We start from the raw sequence: 19,033 nt of genomic DNA, 5'->3' as shown, positions 1-19,033 counted from the left end.
ATTCAGTGACCATGTGCTCAAATAAATTTGTTCGTCTCTAAGGTGCCACAAGTCCTCCTTTTCTTTCTTCTATGTGTATCAGTCATCACCATATTTAACAGGTATTTGTAAGAGCATTAACTAGTCATTAGAAACTACTAATGTCTGACTTTAGGGAGGTGTTGCTTAATTCTGTTTAAATTTATCCTGCTGTTCAGTGGGGGTTTACTTGAGTATTCCACTTGAAACTGGAATGCAGCATGTTTAGGCAAATACCACAAACTGTTTTCCTTTTCTTATTTTTCCAGGTGTGGTTTCCAGGTGAGTGGAGATGTGCAGCCTTTTTCTACCTGTAAATCAGTACAGCCCTTTAAAGTCAAATATGTATATTTTTGTTTTATACATGATTTTTTCAGTCTTACAGGATATACTAAAGTGTATGTGGTGTGGTTGCTAAGAAAATGTTAAAGTTTGTTTAGGTCTATCGTATAATGCCCTTCTTAAAAATCCTCCAGATGGCATTCTATACTGAATTGTTCCTAGAATATTCTTGTATAAAACTCCCATGCTTGTTTAATAAACTTGACAGAATTCACTAGTATGAAGCTACAGATCCAATACTACATATTTAAAACCAAAATTTGCATTCTTTGCACATTTCATTATTGTAGGAATTTGAAATTAACCTTTGTGTGTGTTCCACTACAAATCAAACACGCTGATAGTTGAATGTATAATTTATACCACATAGACATGTGTTTCCTGTCTAGGTCAAAGAGTGTCTTACAAGTTTCTTGCACGTAGTCAATGAGGTTATCAAAGTTACATTTAACAAAATAAAAACTGAATTAGGTTCACGTATAATTTCTCCCTAGAAAAAAATCTGGATTACAGTCTATTTACATGTGCCAAGATTAAAATCAATTTTTGAAAAAACATTCAGGTCTATTTAAACCTATTTTAAAATTCAAGTTTATAGTTTTCATTACCAGTTCGAACGAGACATGCAGCTTGGAAAACCATGATTTCCTGTGTTACAGGAAACTTTCAACTTTATCATTCATGTTTTATAGCCTCCATAGGACCTTGCACCATTGAAAAATAGACAAATGCCAGAGTGACAGTCCTTTTGATAGTTAAGAGCAGAAAAGTATTGATGAATATTGTTTAAATTTTTAGGGTTTTGGAGGAAGAGTGTTTTTGTATTGGTAGCATTAATCACCTAGGTTTGTAAGAGATTGTTTGAATGCTGGATGTGGAAGTTCTTGTAGGTCCTCTTGCTGCTTAGTTTGTTGGATTAACCTCCAATTTTTTGGTTTGTTTACATGTTTGAGTAAGTTTGGATTTTATAGTGCTAATGGGTCTCCTTTTGTTATAAATAATACGGAAGAGATCATTGCTCATGAGATTTTTAGCTAATTCCAAGAGGCATAAGGACAACTGAATAGTTTGCATAATAAATTGTAAATTTGTTCATGATAACTGGACACTTAAGCTTTGTTTCCAACAAACTTCCATGGAACTGGTAGGCTTGCCACAGTCATCCCTTAGGTGTGATCAGGGAAATGTAGTGCCCTTCTGAAGGGTGTGTACCTATGAGAAACAGGAAGCAGTACAGCAACTGCCTGTGCTGAGAGATTTGTAACTCTGACGAGTGCAGGTGTACAGACCCGCTGCTGAGCATATTCTCTCCAGGCATCTTGGCAGCTGCACTACTCAACAGAAACTTTAAAAAACCCCTATGGGTAGAGAAATATGACTGCATTACAGCTGAAAGAGTTATCATATTCTGGTCTGTACAGGAGGAGACGGGATCGCCCTGATAGTTTGGGACTTCATGGGTTACATGAAGAGAAGCTAAGGTGAGTGCAAATTAATGGTTAACAAAGGCTCAGGGTGCCTTTTTAGTAAACAGGCGTTTGTTTAAATGATTACAGCAAACTAAATACAAACTGAGGTTCTAATAATGTCATTGTAAGACGTGTAGTTTAAAAGTAGCCCCAAAATACCAGAATAAATCTAGGAGGGACTAATCAGAAGCAGATGTCCTGTGTTTGCACCATAGTGTAGTTTTTGGCAAAGGCATGAATCGTTTCCTACATTTGGCAAATGCAGTCTATAACTTTCTAGCATACTTTTGACAGCTGGTAATTTACTAGTAAATAACTTCCTCATACATGTTGTTGCAGTTTAGGTTAAAATTCAGTGTTAATCACCAAAGCACTCTAATTGAAACCAAGGAAAGTTGCCCGGTTTCTCTGGGATCTTCTTGGTGTCATTCTGTAGGGCTTTTCTTTGTTTAAGATGGTCTAGTGCAGCTTGTTGGATCATGCTTCTTTTCATAGGGATTCTTTGTGAAATGGCTTTAGACAAAAGAATGCAGTAGAACCACTTGACATGACCTTATGAAGGAAGGGTGACCAAAAATCTGAAAGCCATTTAATGACTAAGGTTATTTTCCCAATATGACGTTCCTTTTAAAATGTTACATGAGATTTTCAGTGGCCTATATTTGGAATATAAAAGAATAATAGTTTGTAGCCTCAGTAAATGCAGATTCAGACCAGTGAAAATGCTAACTTTTTATCTCCTAGATAGGGAAATAGTCTGTTCACATTTCATTTTATTCAGTAATGGATTCTTGTGTAAATGCTGACAAAAGCATCAGTGGAGAGGAAGTACTTCCTATCCCCTAATTACTTTTACTTTGCTTTTATTTTTAAACTGTGTATTGATTTGAGTGTTTCAACTCCATAATTGGAATGCTTCATACAATTTTGTGCTTCTGTTTTATATGGGGGTTATAACGCCATCCTTTTTTTCTTTTAAACTCTGCTTTTTCAAGCCTTCAGAATTCACTTTGTGCTGAAACTTTTCATAGAAGTTTACTTCTTTAATTGCGGTTTTGTTATTTGTGTTACTTGATTTCAGAAGAATGGCAGTTTACATTTTTAAGATGCCCCTTTGTGTCAAGATTAAGAACTTAATTTCATCTTAAATTTTTTTTTACTAAATATTAGAATAATTGACTGAGATTATTTTTAATTGTCATGATAATGAAGAACAATCAGATTTACCAAAGTCATATAATGAACTGGTTAATTTATGGACCTGCTATGTATACTTAGATTCTATTCTAAAATCTCTGCCTATGTAGATTTTTGAGGGTATTTATGTATCTGTATAATATATAACACACACATATTCCAATCCAAAGTCATTAACAGAATGTTAATGTTTTAACAAACCATTAGCAGCAAAGAATTTAAGTGGAATGAAAAGATGACATTTTTTTAAAAAAACCTATACCCATTGTGGATACCTCTTTATCTGCTCCTTTAAGCACTCTATTGTGCATTAATGTTGGAGAGCGTGTCTTATATCACTTGTCATTCTTAACGGCAAATGTCCTTGTTTTCCTCGTTACCAGTTGAATGTTCTTTACTGTAGTATTTTATGTTCACAAAAACAAACTGAAACACTAAGCGCTTGTCTACACTTGAAACACTACAGCAATACAGTTGCCGCGCTGTAGTTGCACCACAGTTGCACTTCAGTGTAGACACTACCTGTGCCAACAGGAGGGGTTTTCCCACTGGCATAGGTAATCCACTTCCCCAAGAGGTGATAGCTAGGTCAGTGGAAAAGTTCTTTCATCAGCCTAGTGGTTTAGGTTGGTATAGCTACATCTCTCCTGGGTGTGGCTTTTTCACACCTCTGAGAGATGTCGCTATGCCGATTTAACTTCCTAGTGTGGACCAGCCCTCAGTTAATAACATGTATAGACTGAAAAATCATTTAGTAATTAAGCTCAGTCAAATGGAGTATGTTCAGAGGTTCGTTCTCCACTCAACATTTCCTTTCCTTTGTATATATTGTTTTTAATATATTCAATGCCCTTTATCTACTTTTTGTCTCTTTTTACTAGTTTTAAATAATGTGTCTTAAGTCCTGTTGTGGGATCAGAATCTGCTTTCATAAACAGAACTTGCAGATAGATCTGTTGGAAGCAATAAACGAGATCCATACTTTGTAGCTATAATAGTATCATTATTCTTGCTTAACGTGGATATCTTGGTAGCTCGTAGCAGCCCTGATTTGGATTGTGTGGGATTCCTGCCCTCAGTAGCTTACAATTTATGAAGATAAGCAACATGTGAGGCAGAAGTGGGTCCTGAGAAATAATTTGAAGGAGGAGAGATCAGTAAGTAGCCTTATGATTAATTTAATGGAAGGCATTCCAAGCGTAAGAGGTGGAATGGAAGAAAGTCCAAAGATGTTCATGGGACAAAAGGGCAAGCAGGTAAACAGTAGGCAACCTAAGTCAAAAGTGGATCATTAGGGAGGGGCCAGAGTTGTAAAGTGCCTTGAAGGTTAATGTCTAAGAGGGGACTTGATTATGTTTAAAAAAAAATTTAATAGATGGAAAATTATAACGTAAATTCAGTCCTTTTACTCTTTTCATAATTGTTCTTATAATCTTTGCTAATTTTTGAAGTTATTTCTGCTTAAACTAGATTTTGCTCCTTCCTAACCCATTTTCTTATTTCATCCTGTAGTTGCCATGCTGTCTTATTTGTGATCTTGCAGTATTTTCTATGGCAAAATATTGCAATGTTATAAATATAGGATTATGACTTAACTACGAGATAAGAAGAATGAGGACTCAGGAGGAGGAAGCCCTTAATTTTCATGAATATTAAATGGAACACTGCAGAACATTCTCTGTTTTCATTGAGCTCTCCACAGTTACACCTTGGTGTCTGTCCTTAGTGGTTACATTTACTTTAGACTCTATCAATACGCATGAATAGGACAAAATGTTCCTTGCAATGTGCATTACTTGTGTACACTAAATTGAATATGCCATCATTATGTTTCCCTATTGTATAGCTATGTAACATCCCTCTGAAGTTCTCCACTTCATTAATTTTTCATAGTCGTGGCTATCCCCTCTTTTACATAGTTATTTAATTAAATGTTATATAGTACCAGTACTTGGGGCAATTCACTGTAAACCTTTTGCCATGTTAGAAACTGGCCATTCATCCCTGCTCTTTGTTTTCTAATCCAGCACCAAAATTTGTGTATGACTATTTAGTTTTCTTAGGACTCGCCCACACACCCAAAAAAAACACCGTGGCAGCGAGTCTCAGAGCCGGGTCAACCGACCCGGGCTCGCAGGGCTTTTGCTATGAGACTAAAGATAGCAATGTAGACCTTCCCACTTGAGCTGGAGCCTGGGCTTAAAACCTGGCAAGGGGGGTGGGTCTGAGAGCCTGGGCTTCCACCTGAGCAGGAACATGTATACTGCTATTTTTATCCCCATAGCGTGAGCTTGAATCAGTTGACCCAGGCTCTGAGACTCACTGCAGTGGGAGGAAGCAGCCGGCACCACGTCCCTGTGTGGCCCCTGGGGAAGGGGCGGCATAGGGCTCCGTGCGCTGCCCTTGCCGCTCGTCCAGGTACCTCCCCCGACGCTCCCATTGGCCGCAGTTCCCCATCCCCGGACAATGGGAGCTGCAGGGGGTGGTGCCTGGAGGCAAGGGCAAAGCACGGAGCCCTCTGCCCCCCGCCAGGCCGCAGGGACGTGGAGCCAGCCGCTTCTGAGAGTGGCGCGGGGCCTACGGCGCCACGGGGGGCAATGCAGGTGGTCGAATCCAAAGCCCTGAGGGGCAGGATCCAGCCCGCGGGCCGTAGTTTGCCCACCCCTGCCTTAGATGAAGCCCAGGTAAATGTCTTCTACCAGTTGTCCTTTTTCCAGCACTTTGTTGCCTCTCTCTCTTATAGCGTCCCTCTCCTGCCCCTTCTTTTGTTACTTGTCTTCCCAGATTGTTATTTTTTGGGGAGCAAAGACAGGGTAATCATATGTGTTTGTATAGGGAATAGCACAGCTACCACATTCACTGTCCTTGATAAGGGAATGAATTTAATATGCCCCCCACACACACACACATTTGCTCTCTTACAGCCCAATTATTTGCTGTTAGGTGGAGTGAAGAACATCATCTTGATAGAATGTAGCTACTAAGCATATATTCTTCCCTCAGATTCTGCATGTAGCTGGTGTGTTGGGTGAGTGGGTGCAGCAAAGGTTCTTTCTAGTCTTAACTGTTGGTATTTTCCTGAGAGAGGGACTGTTATAGAATGCTTTAGTGATCACAGTGGGAGCTTGGACTTGAGCCCAGTTTGGATTTAATTTACTTTATGGATCAGTGTTAAAACTGAGTAGCACCACGGGAACACAAAGTATGAGAACCCCAGAACGATAATAACTTCCGTCTTGAACTCAGCTGTATGTATAATTCCATATATTCTGCAAAACCAAATATCTGTTTTAATCCTCATCTTTTGGAAATCACACTTTCCTGGCACAGTCTTCACAGACTGCTGCAGAAGCATCAATATTGCTGGTGCCAAAGAGCTTTAAATAGATATTTGCTGCTGAATTTTTTTTTTCACTTTTAATTTGAAATGAAGTGTAATGTGACTTAATCTGAAGCATTAAAATACAAATAATTAATAATTAGGACATTGTAATGCTGCATTACACCATTGAACAATATATTCTGAATATGTATGTAGGTTTAAATTCCTAAATGGTTACAAAGTAAGAAAATACCATTGACTTTCCCTAAAACAAAATCCCTTAAAGATATGCAAAGTACAGTAGGAAAATAGAGTAATTTCCTGAGTTAACATAACTTTGAGAGAGATCATCCACTGCTGGCTTTGAGGGTCCATAACAGGAAACAGATCTTTAACTTTTGAAGCTGTACCCATTAGTGCTGGTATAGTCCATTTCCATCATTGTCTTTCAGAGGTTTATAATTCTGCTGTGCAATTTCCAGTGAATCCGCCCAGAAGCATTTTTTCCCACCTGCCGCAGGGAGTGTTGTAGGGAAATGATATGGGTTTGACAATTAAATTTTAAAATTTGTCATTCTCAGTCTGCAGTAGAATCCTCTTAATAGCTCTTAGTGAATGGTGCTGTCTCTTCATTAAGTTACTATCTGAAAATATTTCAGACTTTACCTGGTAGACCCCTTTTCTTCTTGTCTAACATGCAGAACTGTGAATTGGAAAATAAGTGTTCAGTTTCTGTATCTGCCACAGTCTGTATGATGTTGGATGAGACACTTAAGCGCTCAGTGCCTCAGTTTCCCCAGCTCCAGGGGTTACAGATTAGTGGTAGTTAAATGTTTTAAAATGCTTTGTTGGTGCAGAGTTCTGTAAGTGCAAGCCAGAGAGTTTCTCTCTCTCTCATTCACTACCTCTCCACAGCACTTGGTTTTTTGGTCAAAGGCCCGATCCTGCACAATTGGAGTCAGTGGGAGTTTAGCCATTGTGCACTGAATCAAGCCCTAGGTGAATAACTCCCATGTTTTCTATTTCTGCTTCTAGCTTTCCAACCCATCAGCAGCAGTGTGAAAGTGACATGATTCCTAGTAGTCTCACTGATCTCTGCAAAGTTCTGAATAACATAAGTAAACTGACAGGAGTCTTGTTAATTTCACTATGCTGCTGCTTAGCAAAATTATGAGATCTGTTTGTCTCCGGATCTGGGGAGATGACAGTGCCCGTCAATATACACACAGTTCATCTTTGTAACACTTTCACAACAGAGCTAAACTCTTGGTTTTTTTTAAAATGAAAGCTTGGATTCTGCACAGGTTCATGTTGTGTGGGTCCCTTCACTTCCCAGGTCAAGCTTCCCACTTACCCTAGGTGAGTGGATTTACTAGCCCTTTCCACAGAAATTAATTTAAGACAGAATGAATATAAACTATCACAAATATTTTTACTTGAAAACTTAAAGTACTCCTGACTGCAACAATGTGTTTTGAGCACTGAATTGTAATGACTGATATTACATTCATCATGTTTAAGCTGTGTTCCGTGGCTCCTATTTGAATTTCTTTGTATTCTCATAAATTGCTCACATCCCCATTTTACTTTTATAGTTCACCTGGATTTGAAACAAGATAACACCAGAATACTCTACATTGGGAGGGAAAGTCATCACTATACCACAGGCGTCATGATATATTAACTGAAAGTTCAGTGTACACCTGCTAATGTTTGTATTTTGAGGCTCTTTGCTACCTGTAACAATGTTAAAATAAAATATTGTTATTTTTTCTTCCTGCTGCTCTCAGCACCTCATCTATATGAATAATTTAAATTCGCATTTAATTAGAAAATGATAGTGAAAAATTTTTCAAAACCACCTTCTTAGAGATTTTTTTGTACTGTGTTGTGAAATACTTTTTAAAGTGATGTTACAAAAATTCTAGCTATCTGGTGAACTTTTTCTCCCCTGCTTTCTCCAGAAAACAGGATGCTAAGGAAATAGTAATCATACATCTGTGACTAATCATTGGGATCCATTCAACAGCAGCTTTATAAGTCCTGTTTTTACATCCCCTCCTCCACACTGACCTTCCTAACTTTGTTTAGCAATGTTTGGCGTGAAAAAATCTTATGATTTACTTTCACAATTCGGTAGAATATTTTGGAAAAACTGGAAGAAAATTGATTAAAACAATTGTTCAGTTAGTGTTTAATGATTGCACTTGAAAAAACAATTGAACTAAGTGTCTTCCTAACTCTTTTAGGTCCCTACTAAGTAAATCCAGTTAAAATTTTAAGAACTTGTGGAGTGGCTGATAGTTCGTAAATTTCAATAATCACAACAAATAGGTACTAGCTTTCTTCATTTAGTTTTCATCAGTTATTCAACTAGTTTGCCACTCTATTGTCTTGTCACAGAAGATATCTTATAAAGTTTTCTCTGTATCGAGAGACATTAACAGTTGAAAATTACTAGATCAATTTTGTATTCGCCTGGTGAACGCCAACTAGTGCTCATAGGAGAAACAGTGAAGAGCTGACTGGGAAGAGTGAGATGAGGAATGAGGGACCCTGCCAAGCTTCTGAACTCCGCAGGATATTTAGAGCAGAGGGAAGGCAGAGGAAGCAAGGTTAATTTGCAGAATTCCTAAACTTTGGCTGTTGAATTTTAATGTGTAACATTGCACAATAGTCTCACAAAACTTAAAAGAAAGTTAATATTTATACATTGTTCCTTCAGCTCCAAAGGGTCCCCAGTCAGCATCTTTAAGGTGCAGATATCAGCAGAGGCTCAACAGCAGTGTCAACAGTAATCAGTAGCAAAGCAGAAGTACAGATATTGAGGTTTTACACAGTATATAAGTTTAAAGTCCACATTTTGTACACTGCTATGGCTAGAAATACTGCCAGAGCAATCTGTATTTTGGACCAGAAAACTTTTGCACTGAATCAAAAACATTTTTGATCCTTGGACTGTTTGAGGTTTTAAGTGAAGAGAGGGTTCATCAATGTATGCTAACCGTTAGAGGAAATATTGACATTTCTTATGGCAACTTCCAGAGAGTCTGACACTTCCAAAGGGTTAGAGGCACACAGCATATATGCACACTTACTTTAACCCTAAGCAATGAAAATAACTCATGATGAGCACAACCTCTCTCTTGTCCTCACTCTCCTGCTTTTTTATGTTGCATAATCATTCCTAAACAATTTGCTTAGATTTAATCACCATCAGACAATATCCCTTGAGTCCAAATGACTAGGTGGTGATAAATGGTACTTATGTAGGTGAAAATTGAGCAATCATTCCTCTTAAATTACTGTAATGATCCAAGCATAAAATTTTGTGTCTGGTGGTTTTATAAAATGGTGGTAAATACAATGGTTATAGCAGGTTTTGACAAATAGAGGAGTGAGAATTCTTTCTTTCAATGCTAGTTGGTTACATTTCATAAATAGATCTTATTTTAAAACCTGTTTTTGATATGCAGACTTAGTGTGTCTAACAATTAAATAACACCTGGATCAAAAGCATTCTATAAATAACATTTAATGTAATATCTTTTCATTTTTCATGTATGTGAGAGTATTTTAAACTAGATTTTTAATACAGTATGTGCCATGAAATGATTAATTTCCACACAGGAATATTCTGTAGCAGAGACAAAACTTAGTCTTGGTTAAAACCCACTGATTCACAGACAGGAAAGAACCATGAACCCCAGTCTTTTAAATAGTAAAGGAGGTCTGGGTTCATGTTTTTTCTGTCCCTGTAATTAATAAGTTGTGTTTTAAAATCTGAATCTAGCCCACGCAGTGTTCTCTTGAGTACCATGAACTGAGTGGGGAGATGCCAGATTGTGATGATTTTAGTGTACATCCCAAACATAAATAAAACTCTGAATGGTCATGCATGCCATCTGATGTCTTAGTGCACGTGGTTTTATGAGGCCCTTTCATTTCATAGAATCATAGAATATCAGAGTTGGAAGGGACCTCTGGAGGTCATCTAGTCCAACCCCCTGCCCAGAGCAGGACCAATCCCCAACTAAATCATCCCAGCCAGGGCTTTGTCAAGCCTGACCTTAAAAACTTCTAAGGAAGGGGATTTCACCACCTCCCTAGGTAACGCATTCCAGTGTTTCACCACCCTCCTAGTGAAAAAGTTTTTCCTAATATCCAACCTAAACCTTCCCCACTGCAACCTGAGACTATTACTCCTTGTCCTGTCATCTGCTATCACTGAGAATAGTCTAGATCCATCCTCTTTGGATCCACCTTTCAGGTAGTTAAAAGGAGCTATCAAATCCCCCCTCATTCTTCTCTTCCTTAGACTAAACAATCTCAGTTCCCTCAGCCTCTCCTCATAAGTCATGTGTTCCAGACCCCTAATCATTTTTGTTGCCCTTCGCTGGACTCTCTCCAATTTCTCCACATCCTTCTTGTAGTGTGGGGCCCAAAACTGGACACAGTACTCCAGATGAGGCCTCACCAATGTCGAATAGAGGGGAACGATCACGTCACTCGATCTGCTGGCAATGCTCCTACTTATACACCCCAAAATGCCATTGGCCTTCTTGGCAACAAGGGCACACTGTTGACTCATATCCAGCTTCTCGTCCACTGTAACCCCTAGGTCCTTCTCTGCAGAACTGCTGCCTAGCCATTCGGTCCCTAGTCTGTAGCTGTGCATTGGATTCTTCCGTCCTAAGTGCAGGACTCTGCACTTGTCCTTGTTGAACCTCATCAGATTTCTTTTGGCCCAATCCTCCAATTTGTCTAGGTCCCTCTGTATCCTATTCCTACCCTCCAGCATATCTATCTATCCTCCCAGTTTAGGGTCATCCGCAAACTTGCTGAGGGTGCAATCCACACCATCCTCCAAATCATTTATGAAGATATTGAACAAAACCGGGCCCACTTGGTCTCTTCCGTAAGAGTTCATGAGTTGTGGAACTTAGGAATTCAAATTCCTTGTTTTTTATATTCAGAGCTGTCAACTTAGTAGCAGTTAGATTTTTCTTTAAAATACTTGCTGGTTGCAGGGTGAACCAATAATTTCACTAGAAAAGCTCCATGAACTTTTCATAATGTTTTGGGGTTTATTAATGAGGGGAAACTGCCCACGTTTGCCAAAAGGTTTGCAATTCTTTCTGCAAGCCTGTTCCTGTTTCTGCTTTTAGGTATCAGCTAGGCAAAGCTTGGTAATTTTGGCTGAGGTTTTTGTTTCGGGAGGAACCTGGCATACAAAGCAAAAACCACGGGCTGTGAACTCATACAGACAGAAGTTGTAAAATAAAATGAATACGTAAAATAAAAATTATCATAAACCTCTAAACTGAAGAGTTTTGCACAATGTAACAAAAAGGTCTGTATTGGCAATTTGTTTCTAAAATAAACCACTTTTAACTTTTTTTTTTTTTTAAAGTGTGCATTCCTTAGCAGTTTGTTGCATGCCCCTTGCTATATCTTAAATCTCCAGGTTGTTAAACTGTTCTGCTTTTTCCATCTATATCTAACGCTGCTACAATTGTCCCTCCCCCTGTTTTTTTCTAACTATGCTTTTATAAAAGATTCAAAAGGCTTTTGTACCAAAAACTGAATGAATGAAGGTGAAGAAAGTGTGAAATTTAATTTTGTATTTCTGTATATTAAACCTGTGCATATCACATTCTTAATGATTGATAATGTCCTTGGCAGAAAGTTTGTTTAGTAAATCTGGTTACTCCATGTTCCCTGGCCTAAGCAGCTATTGAAAACTGTTATCATCCATGCTGTGGATAAGAATCAAATTACCTGAGCTGGTCTATTTGCTTTTGTTCTAGTAAACAATGTATGTTCCTGCTGTTGACTTTATTTTATTTGGGCCTTTTCAATGAGAAATGTTTATGTACGTTTCTCCTTTTGAAGACTTTAATTGTTAAACCAGTAGCAAAATCAGTGTTTTAGTGGGTTCTGTACTAACCTCTAACAGCATACATTCAATTCACAAGGAAGTGTGTGCACGTTATGCTGGACTAAATTTGCTTTTTAATATACCAAATGTTTGCATTGTCGCCTTGGGACAGCTAAGTAAATTGCCATGTTGGTTGTGATGAATTTTGACTGAAATATGCAAAGCAGTCATTGGGATTAAACTGAATTCTTTATTTAAACTAACTCTCAAATTGTAACCACTTTCTTTATCTTTCCTTCCTCATCTTTCCTCACCCAATCTGTCCCTATTGTTCTCGAGTATGTATTTCAATTGTTCATTCATACTCTACTCATTTAACATTAGACAACTGGGACATACCCTGGTGTCTGTCACTTTAGGAAAGTCTAAAAAAAACAAGCACAAACCCATAGCCCTGGGTTTAGAAAGTGATTGGCATTTCTTATTTTACAGTTGGTGGTACTGAAATTCACCCTACTTGTTTCTGAGGGAGTAAGCCTTAAATACGCAGTATAAAGTGAGGGGTTTTGGCCTGTGTTATAGAAGAGATCAGACTAGATGATCATAATGGTCTGTTTGGATCTTAAACTCTATGGAAGCAGACATTTTGTTGTAGCTTTTTTTGCTAGCATATTATTCACATTTGTCTCATGGTCCAATTATAGTTCCAATTAATACTTACTCTGTTGCTGGCTGTTAGAACATGATAACCAGAATATTTAAGGGGGAAGCTAAATACAAGTTGTTTAGCTATTTTCCATTTTCTCCTTTCTGGTATGGGAACTTGATAATGCAGTGATGAACATTTGAGAAATAAAATGCAATCCTTAAAACCGAAGTGAATAACGGATGTTACTTAATCTTTATGGGAGGAAAAAACAGTGTTGTGTCAATAGATCTGCTTTCTTCATCAAGCTCATCTTCCTTCTCTCCCTGACACAGCTTGCTTAGTTCTAACAGCTAAAAACTTAACAGACTTCTAAAGTCACTAACAGAAGTTATAGATTTCAGAGTAGCAGCCGTGTTAGTCTGTATTCGCAAAAAGAAAAGGAGTACTAGTGGCACCTTAGAGACTAACCAATTTATTTGAGCATAAGCTTTCGTGAGCTACAGCTCACTTCATAGAATATTTTAGAAAAGAAAAACTTACAGTAAGGTGAAAGGTGAAATAAAGTAGATTCTCCTCACAATGCTAATATCTTTGTTGACTTAAGAAGAGATCTACATAAGACTGACATGTGACTTAGTAAAGAAATAAACACTCTCCTCCACCACCTTAGCTGAAGGTCAATCCTCCAGTGTGGAGTCTCCAATGGAGTCGTTGCTATAATAAGAATGTAGTTTAGAGCCAGAAAGTCTGATGTTGACAGTTATCCCAACCATATAAGGAACTACATGGACATACAAGAAGGCTTTCAGGGAAGACCGGGTGTTCGGTTTAGTCAAGATATTAATTATAGCTACTGGATGAGCACTTCAGGTCATGGCATTCAGCTTATAAAAACATTAGTTGTAGCTACTGTAAGAAGATGGCTAATACAGGACTAACATTTAATATAATTTCTCCTTTAAATTGACAAGCTTTTTGTTTGGAACAGCATCTGTGACAATATGTAATGATAGATTATATGAATTAAATACCTGGTATTGGAAAAGGAAACTGCTATTTCAAAGGGAAGTACTGTAACCCAGCATTACCAAATTTCACTAGAACATGAAGTTTCATAGAAAATATAAAGATCAGTATTGCAGATTTGTATTTATAGTTATGAGAAATTATGATCAAAATATTATTTACTGGTGGGTTCAAATGCTTTGTAGCTTCTGCAGGCTGAGCTCATTGCACACATGAGGAGCTCCTTGCATTCCTCCATTCTCCGCACAAGTTCCCTGTGTGGCACACTCCCATCCCACTCTGTTTCGGGGACTCACTGCAATCCTCCCACCCCTTCCATCATGCCACGGCCTGCGTGCCCCCCGACTTCTCCACTCTTCTCATTTGAGGCTCTCATTTCCCCCCCCCATGCTAGGTGCTCTGTGTGTGCCCACCTTCCCCCATGCCCTCCAATTCGTACTGCTTTTCTTTCTGTCAGGGAGATAAGTCATTCATGGTGTCAACATGTTAAACTCTTGGGAGGATGTGGTGCAATGTAGTTGTAGCTGTGTCAATTCCAGGATATTAGAGAGACAAGCTGGGTGAGGTAATATCTTTTATTGGACCAGCTTCAGTTGGTCAGGGAGAGAATAGGCATTCGAGCTTTTGAGCTACACAGAGCTCTTCTTGGGAGGATGGGCAGAACTGAGATTGGAGGAATTGGGTTGGAAAGTGTTAATGGTTGCCATCAACCAGTTCTTTAATCTACAGACAATTAAGGTATGTCTACACCCAACTAGACACCCACGGCTGATCCATGTCAGCTAACTTGGGTTTGTGGAGCTTCGGCTGGAGTCCGGGCTCGGGCTGGAGTCCAGGCTCTAGGACCCAGCGAGGTGGGAGCTTGGGCAGCTCCAGCCCAAGCCTGGATGTCTACACAGCTGTGAAACAGCCCTACAATCTGAGCCCCAGGAGCCTGAGTTGGCTGGCAGCTAGCCGCACGTTTTTATTTGCTGTGTAAACATACCTTTACAGGCCTGGTTGAAGCTTCTGGGTCTGCTAATTAGATACAGGGAGCTCTATGGATATGTCTACAATGCAGTTAGACACCCACAGCTGGCCTGTGTAAGCTGAGTCAGGCTATGGGGCTGTTTAATTGCGGTGTAGATGCTCAGGCTCGGGCTGCAGCCTCAGTTCTGGGACTCACTTTGCAGGCTCTTAGAGCCCAGGCTCGAGCCCAGGGGCTGGCAAACTATGGCCTGGGGGCCACATCCGGCCCTTCAGACGTTTTAATCTGGCCCTTGAGCTCCTGCCGGGCAGCAGGCTCCGGGGCTTGCCCTGCTCCACATGTGCCGTGGCTTCCCACGGCTCCCAGAAGCAGCAGCATGTTCTTTCTCCAGCTCCTACATGTAGGGGCAACCAGGGGGCTCCGCACACTGTCCCCGCCTCAATGGCCCCCCCCTCCGCCGCAGCTCCCATTGGCCAGCAACCATGGCCAATGGGACCTGCAGGGGCAGCGCCTGAAGATGGGGCAGCACGCAGAGCTGCCTGGCTTCACCTCCATGTAGGAGCTGGAGGGAGGACATGCCACTGCTTCCAGGAGCTGCTTGAGGTAAGTGCCGCCCAGAGCCTGCACCCCTGACTCCCTCCAGTGCCCCAGCCCTGATCCCCTTCCCACCCCCAAAACCCCTCTCTCCCACCCTCCTGCACCCCAGAGCCTGCACCCCCAGCCAGAGCCATCACTGCTTCCCACCCCGCACCCCCACCCCCTAGCCAGAGCCCCCTCCCGCACCCTGAACTCCTCATTTCTAGCTCCAGCCAGAGCCCGCAACCCCTCCCGCACCCCAACCCCCAATTTCATGAGCATTCATGGCCTGCCATAGAATTTCCACATCCAGATGTGGCCCTCGGGCCAAAAAGTGTTTGCCCACTCCTTAGCCCGAGCCCTGTGAGCCCAAATCAGCTGGCACTTGCCAGCCCTGGGTTTTTAATTGTAGTGTAGACTTACCCTATGTGTTCCCCGTTTCCTGCTTCCAGTTTTTCACTTTTACCCAAAATCAATAGGGGTCTGCCTATTATTGCCTTGAGCATTTCCTGAAATTTTGGTTTTGATCAGATGTGGTGTTCTAACATTGTTACAAACAGACAGACACACAAAGAGAAAATGCTATCCAGTCAACTGTAGGACCTCGCTTCTCTGAGTCAATACGTATATGTCTAGCATTGGGGGCCAGTACCTGACACTTTTTATAGTTCACACTGTAAAATTAAATTCTAAATGGATTCTAATGTTTTTCTATAAAAAGCACTAGTGTATAGATAACTGCTTAAAAATTTACTAACATGCAAGAGTTGAATATAGCGTGAGTTCTTGCAGCACAGCCAAGTAAGTGTAGAGTGCCTATTTTATGGATAAGCTATGTCATGCAATGTCTCACTGCAAAGGTGTTAAAGTACTTCTGATATGTTTTGGTATATTTTTTGAGTGCTGGCCTAAAGGTATTCAGGGATCGCTGGATGGGGGACAGTGGTGGGAGGAAAAAGAATGTAATCAAAGGTAACTTAAAGAAAGGTGTAAAGAGAAAAATTACCCATGTTCTATATATTTCACACAAAGCAGGGATTTGCCAGAAAACTTTTTTCATCAGCAAAAGAAAATACAACACTTTGTGAAACATCTTTTAAAAAAAGTATTGTTGAAATATCTCTTTTCTCTCCCACAAATTCTATTTTAAGATTACTTTCACTGATTATTATGATCTATAAAGATCCTTCTGGGAAGAAGCCTCTTATCAGATACCTGTAATATCCATTTCCAGTAAGGAAATGGAAAATGAATTCTCTGTAGTAGCAGATACCAAGCACATTTGTTTACACTGGCATAAGTTTATACCAAATTATGTGATAAAGGCTGTCTGTCTTCTGCCCTGTAGATAATTCTGTGTGAAAACATCACTACAGTTTTCAGAAACACTCAAATTTGACCTAATTTGAAGTCAGTTGTATTTTCTCATTATCTTAAATGGGAGCAGATTTAGGCCAGTGTTGAGGACTTTTGAAAATCCCATCCATAATTTACAATTAAAAAACCAGAAAAAGAATAATTACTCCTTTATTCAAATTAATTTGTAGGAACCATTTGATTTAGGGAACACTTGCCCAACAATTACAAAACTAATCTTTTGGTCACTTAAGACCATATTAAATTTTATATGTAATGATGAGGAGGAGGAGCTAATTCAGCACTTTAAAAAAAGGCAGTGTAGAATTTTATGCAGGTCCTGGAAAGCCATGTCTATTTTATAACCAGAGGAAATTGAATGACTTTTTTCCAACTAGTGACTGTATATTTGTTGGTTTCAGAGTAGCAGCCATGTTAGTCTGTATTTGCAAAAAGAAAAGGAGGACTTGTGGCACCTTAGAGACTAACAAATTTATTTGAGCATAAGCTTTCGTGAGCTATATCGGATGTATATTTGTGAGTGTTCCATTGCACAAAGCCTGCTGTTGTGTAACCTTGCACAAAGGCTGCTGATTAATTTATTTAAAATCATCCTTTTGTGTGTCGCGGTTGTGGAGGAGGAGGATTTCGCTGTGAGTTTTTATCCTGCTCTGCAATAACTTGACCTTGTACAAGGAATGTAGCAGCTTTACTTTCAAGAGGTCAGCAGTGACACAGCAGCCTTTCAGATGAAGCAGACAACATTATTTCACTGTAATGCAATTAAGTCACCAATGGCAGCTGTTGTTGCCAAGCACCTAGTTTGGAGCTGTGACTGTTCTGCACATCTATTTGTGGAATGAAATAAAATGTTCTACGGGCAGCAAGTCCTGCTGAACTTTCTCTATAAAAGTCCCCCCTCCCCCTTTGATCTAAGACAGATACCCAAAATATTCAGCCTAGTTTTAATACTAGACAAAGCACTCAAGAGAGTTTTGGGATCTAAGCACCAAAAGACAGTTTTAAATAATTCTTCATATACTGAAGTGTTAACTTAGTAGCAAACATGTTATAGCTTCTGTTAATTAAAACAGCGTATATGGTATCATCTACCTTATGTGACATTACAGTTGGGGTTATATCTGCATCCTCATTATGAATCTGATTTTTCAGAAGGTTCATCTTAGAATCCCTCGATTGGGGTCCTGTCTCATGCAGGTACCTCATCTGTTGTGGATTAATCCCTTGCCTAACATTTGTGTTTTAAAAGCACAAAAATCCTTGTAAATGGTCAAGATCTCTTGGAGGGCGAAATTCCCAAGTAAGATTCTTAGTTATATCAGTCTCTCTCCATTGTAACCAGTGTTACTTCAGACTCGTAGCAGTGTAAACTGGTAGAAGTTCAGAATCAGGCTCCGTGTATTTATTTAACATTTATAGTCATGTCACTTTAAGGAATCTGGTCCTAAAACCAGCCAACAAGATTAAAACAGCCTTTGTGGACTCCACAGATCTGGAGGTAAACACAACTTTTTGTAGCACTTGCTGTACCACTCCTAATGAGGACAACAGGAGCCACATGGCTAACGTGCCATGCAGACTTTTGATATGCAACTCAGGGTGCACTTTCATTATTGTTACAAAACGTTTCTGTGGCATCAGAAGTTTGCACAGTGTTTTACGCCACAGATAAGAAGAGGCAGGCTGAAATTCTGTACTGCGCCTCTTGGCACAGCACAAAAGGCGAGGAAGCCACCTTTGCTCTCCTGGGATTCTAGACTGCTGCAGGAGCTGAAAAGGGCCACAGCATAACTTAGAGGAGCCCCCTGGGGTCCTCAATTTATGGCAGCCTCCTGAGAGTAACCTAGGGGATGCTTGGCACTGCTATCTATCTAAACAAGAAAAGACAAATAAGAATGCACAGGACAACAGAAGAGAATGGGTAAAGAGATGATTCATGATGAGAAGACAGGAGATAATTCCGCCGGCTCCCCCCCCCGCCCTCCCCTTAGGAAGTGGTGTTTTTAAAGAAAGATTTGCAAGAAGAGGAGGCTTGGGTGGAAGAGGAGAGGGAGATTGTTTTGGGTGCTGTGAGGAGCAAATTAGAAGTCACAAAGTAAGATTGGGGAAAGGGATGAAGGAAACAAGTAAAATGGTTGGGAAAAGTTTAGATATCAAGAGGGGGAGCAGGGAAATGAGAGCATAGATGTACAGGGGAGTTGCAGTGAAA

At 39.9% G+C, this 19,033-nt stretch overlaps 1 protein-coding gene across 10 annotated transcripts in view; it reads left to right on the top strand.

Annotated features, from left to right (window-relative positions):
* The window catches only part of LIMS1 (LIM zinc finger domain containing 1), a 127,731-nt gene that overhangs the window by 63,547 nt on the left and 45,151 nt on the right, over positions 1-19,033 (top strand). For 3 of the 10 annotated variants that reach the window (XM_043536261.1, XM_043536284.1, XM_043536274.1), the window contains exon 2: positions 1,782-1,841. The exons of 5 other annotated variants lie outside the window; for them this stretch is intronic. In XM_043536261.1, the coding sequence (XP_043392196.1) occupies positions 1,782-1,841 (60 nt within the window). Of the gene's footprint in view, positions 1-1,719; positions 1,842-14,504; positions 14,643-19,033 lie in introns of those variants that run through there. 2 more of the 10 variants (XM_007054607.3, XM_037897602.2) reach the window with 2 other exon arrangements.

This window comes from Chelonia mydas, chromosome 1 (assembly GCF_015237465.2).
Source record: "Chelonia mydas isolate rCheMyd1 chromosome 1, rCheMyd1.pri.v2, whole genome shotgun sequence".
In the NCBI taxonomy this organism is placed as follows: domain Eukaryota; kingdom Metazoa; phylum Chordata; order Testudines; family Cheloniidae; genus Chelonia; species Chelonia mydas.
This window is presented reverse-complemented; position numbering and strand designations above follow the sequence as displayed.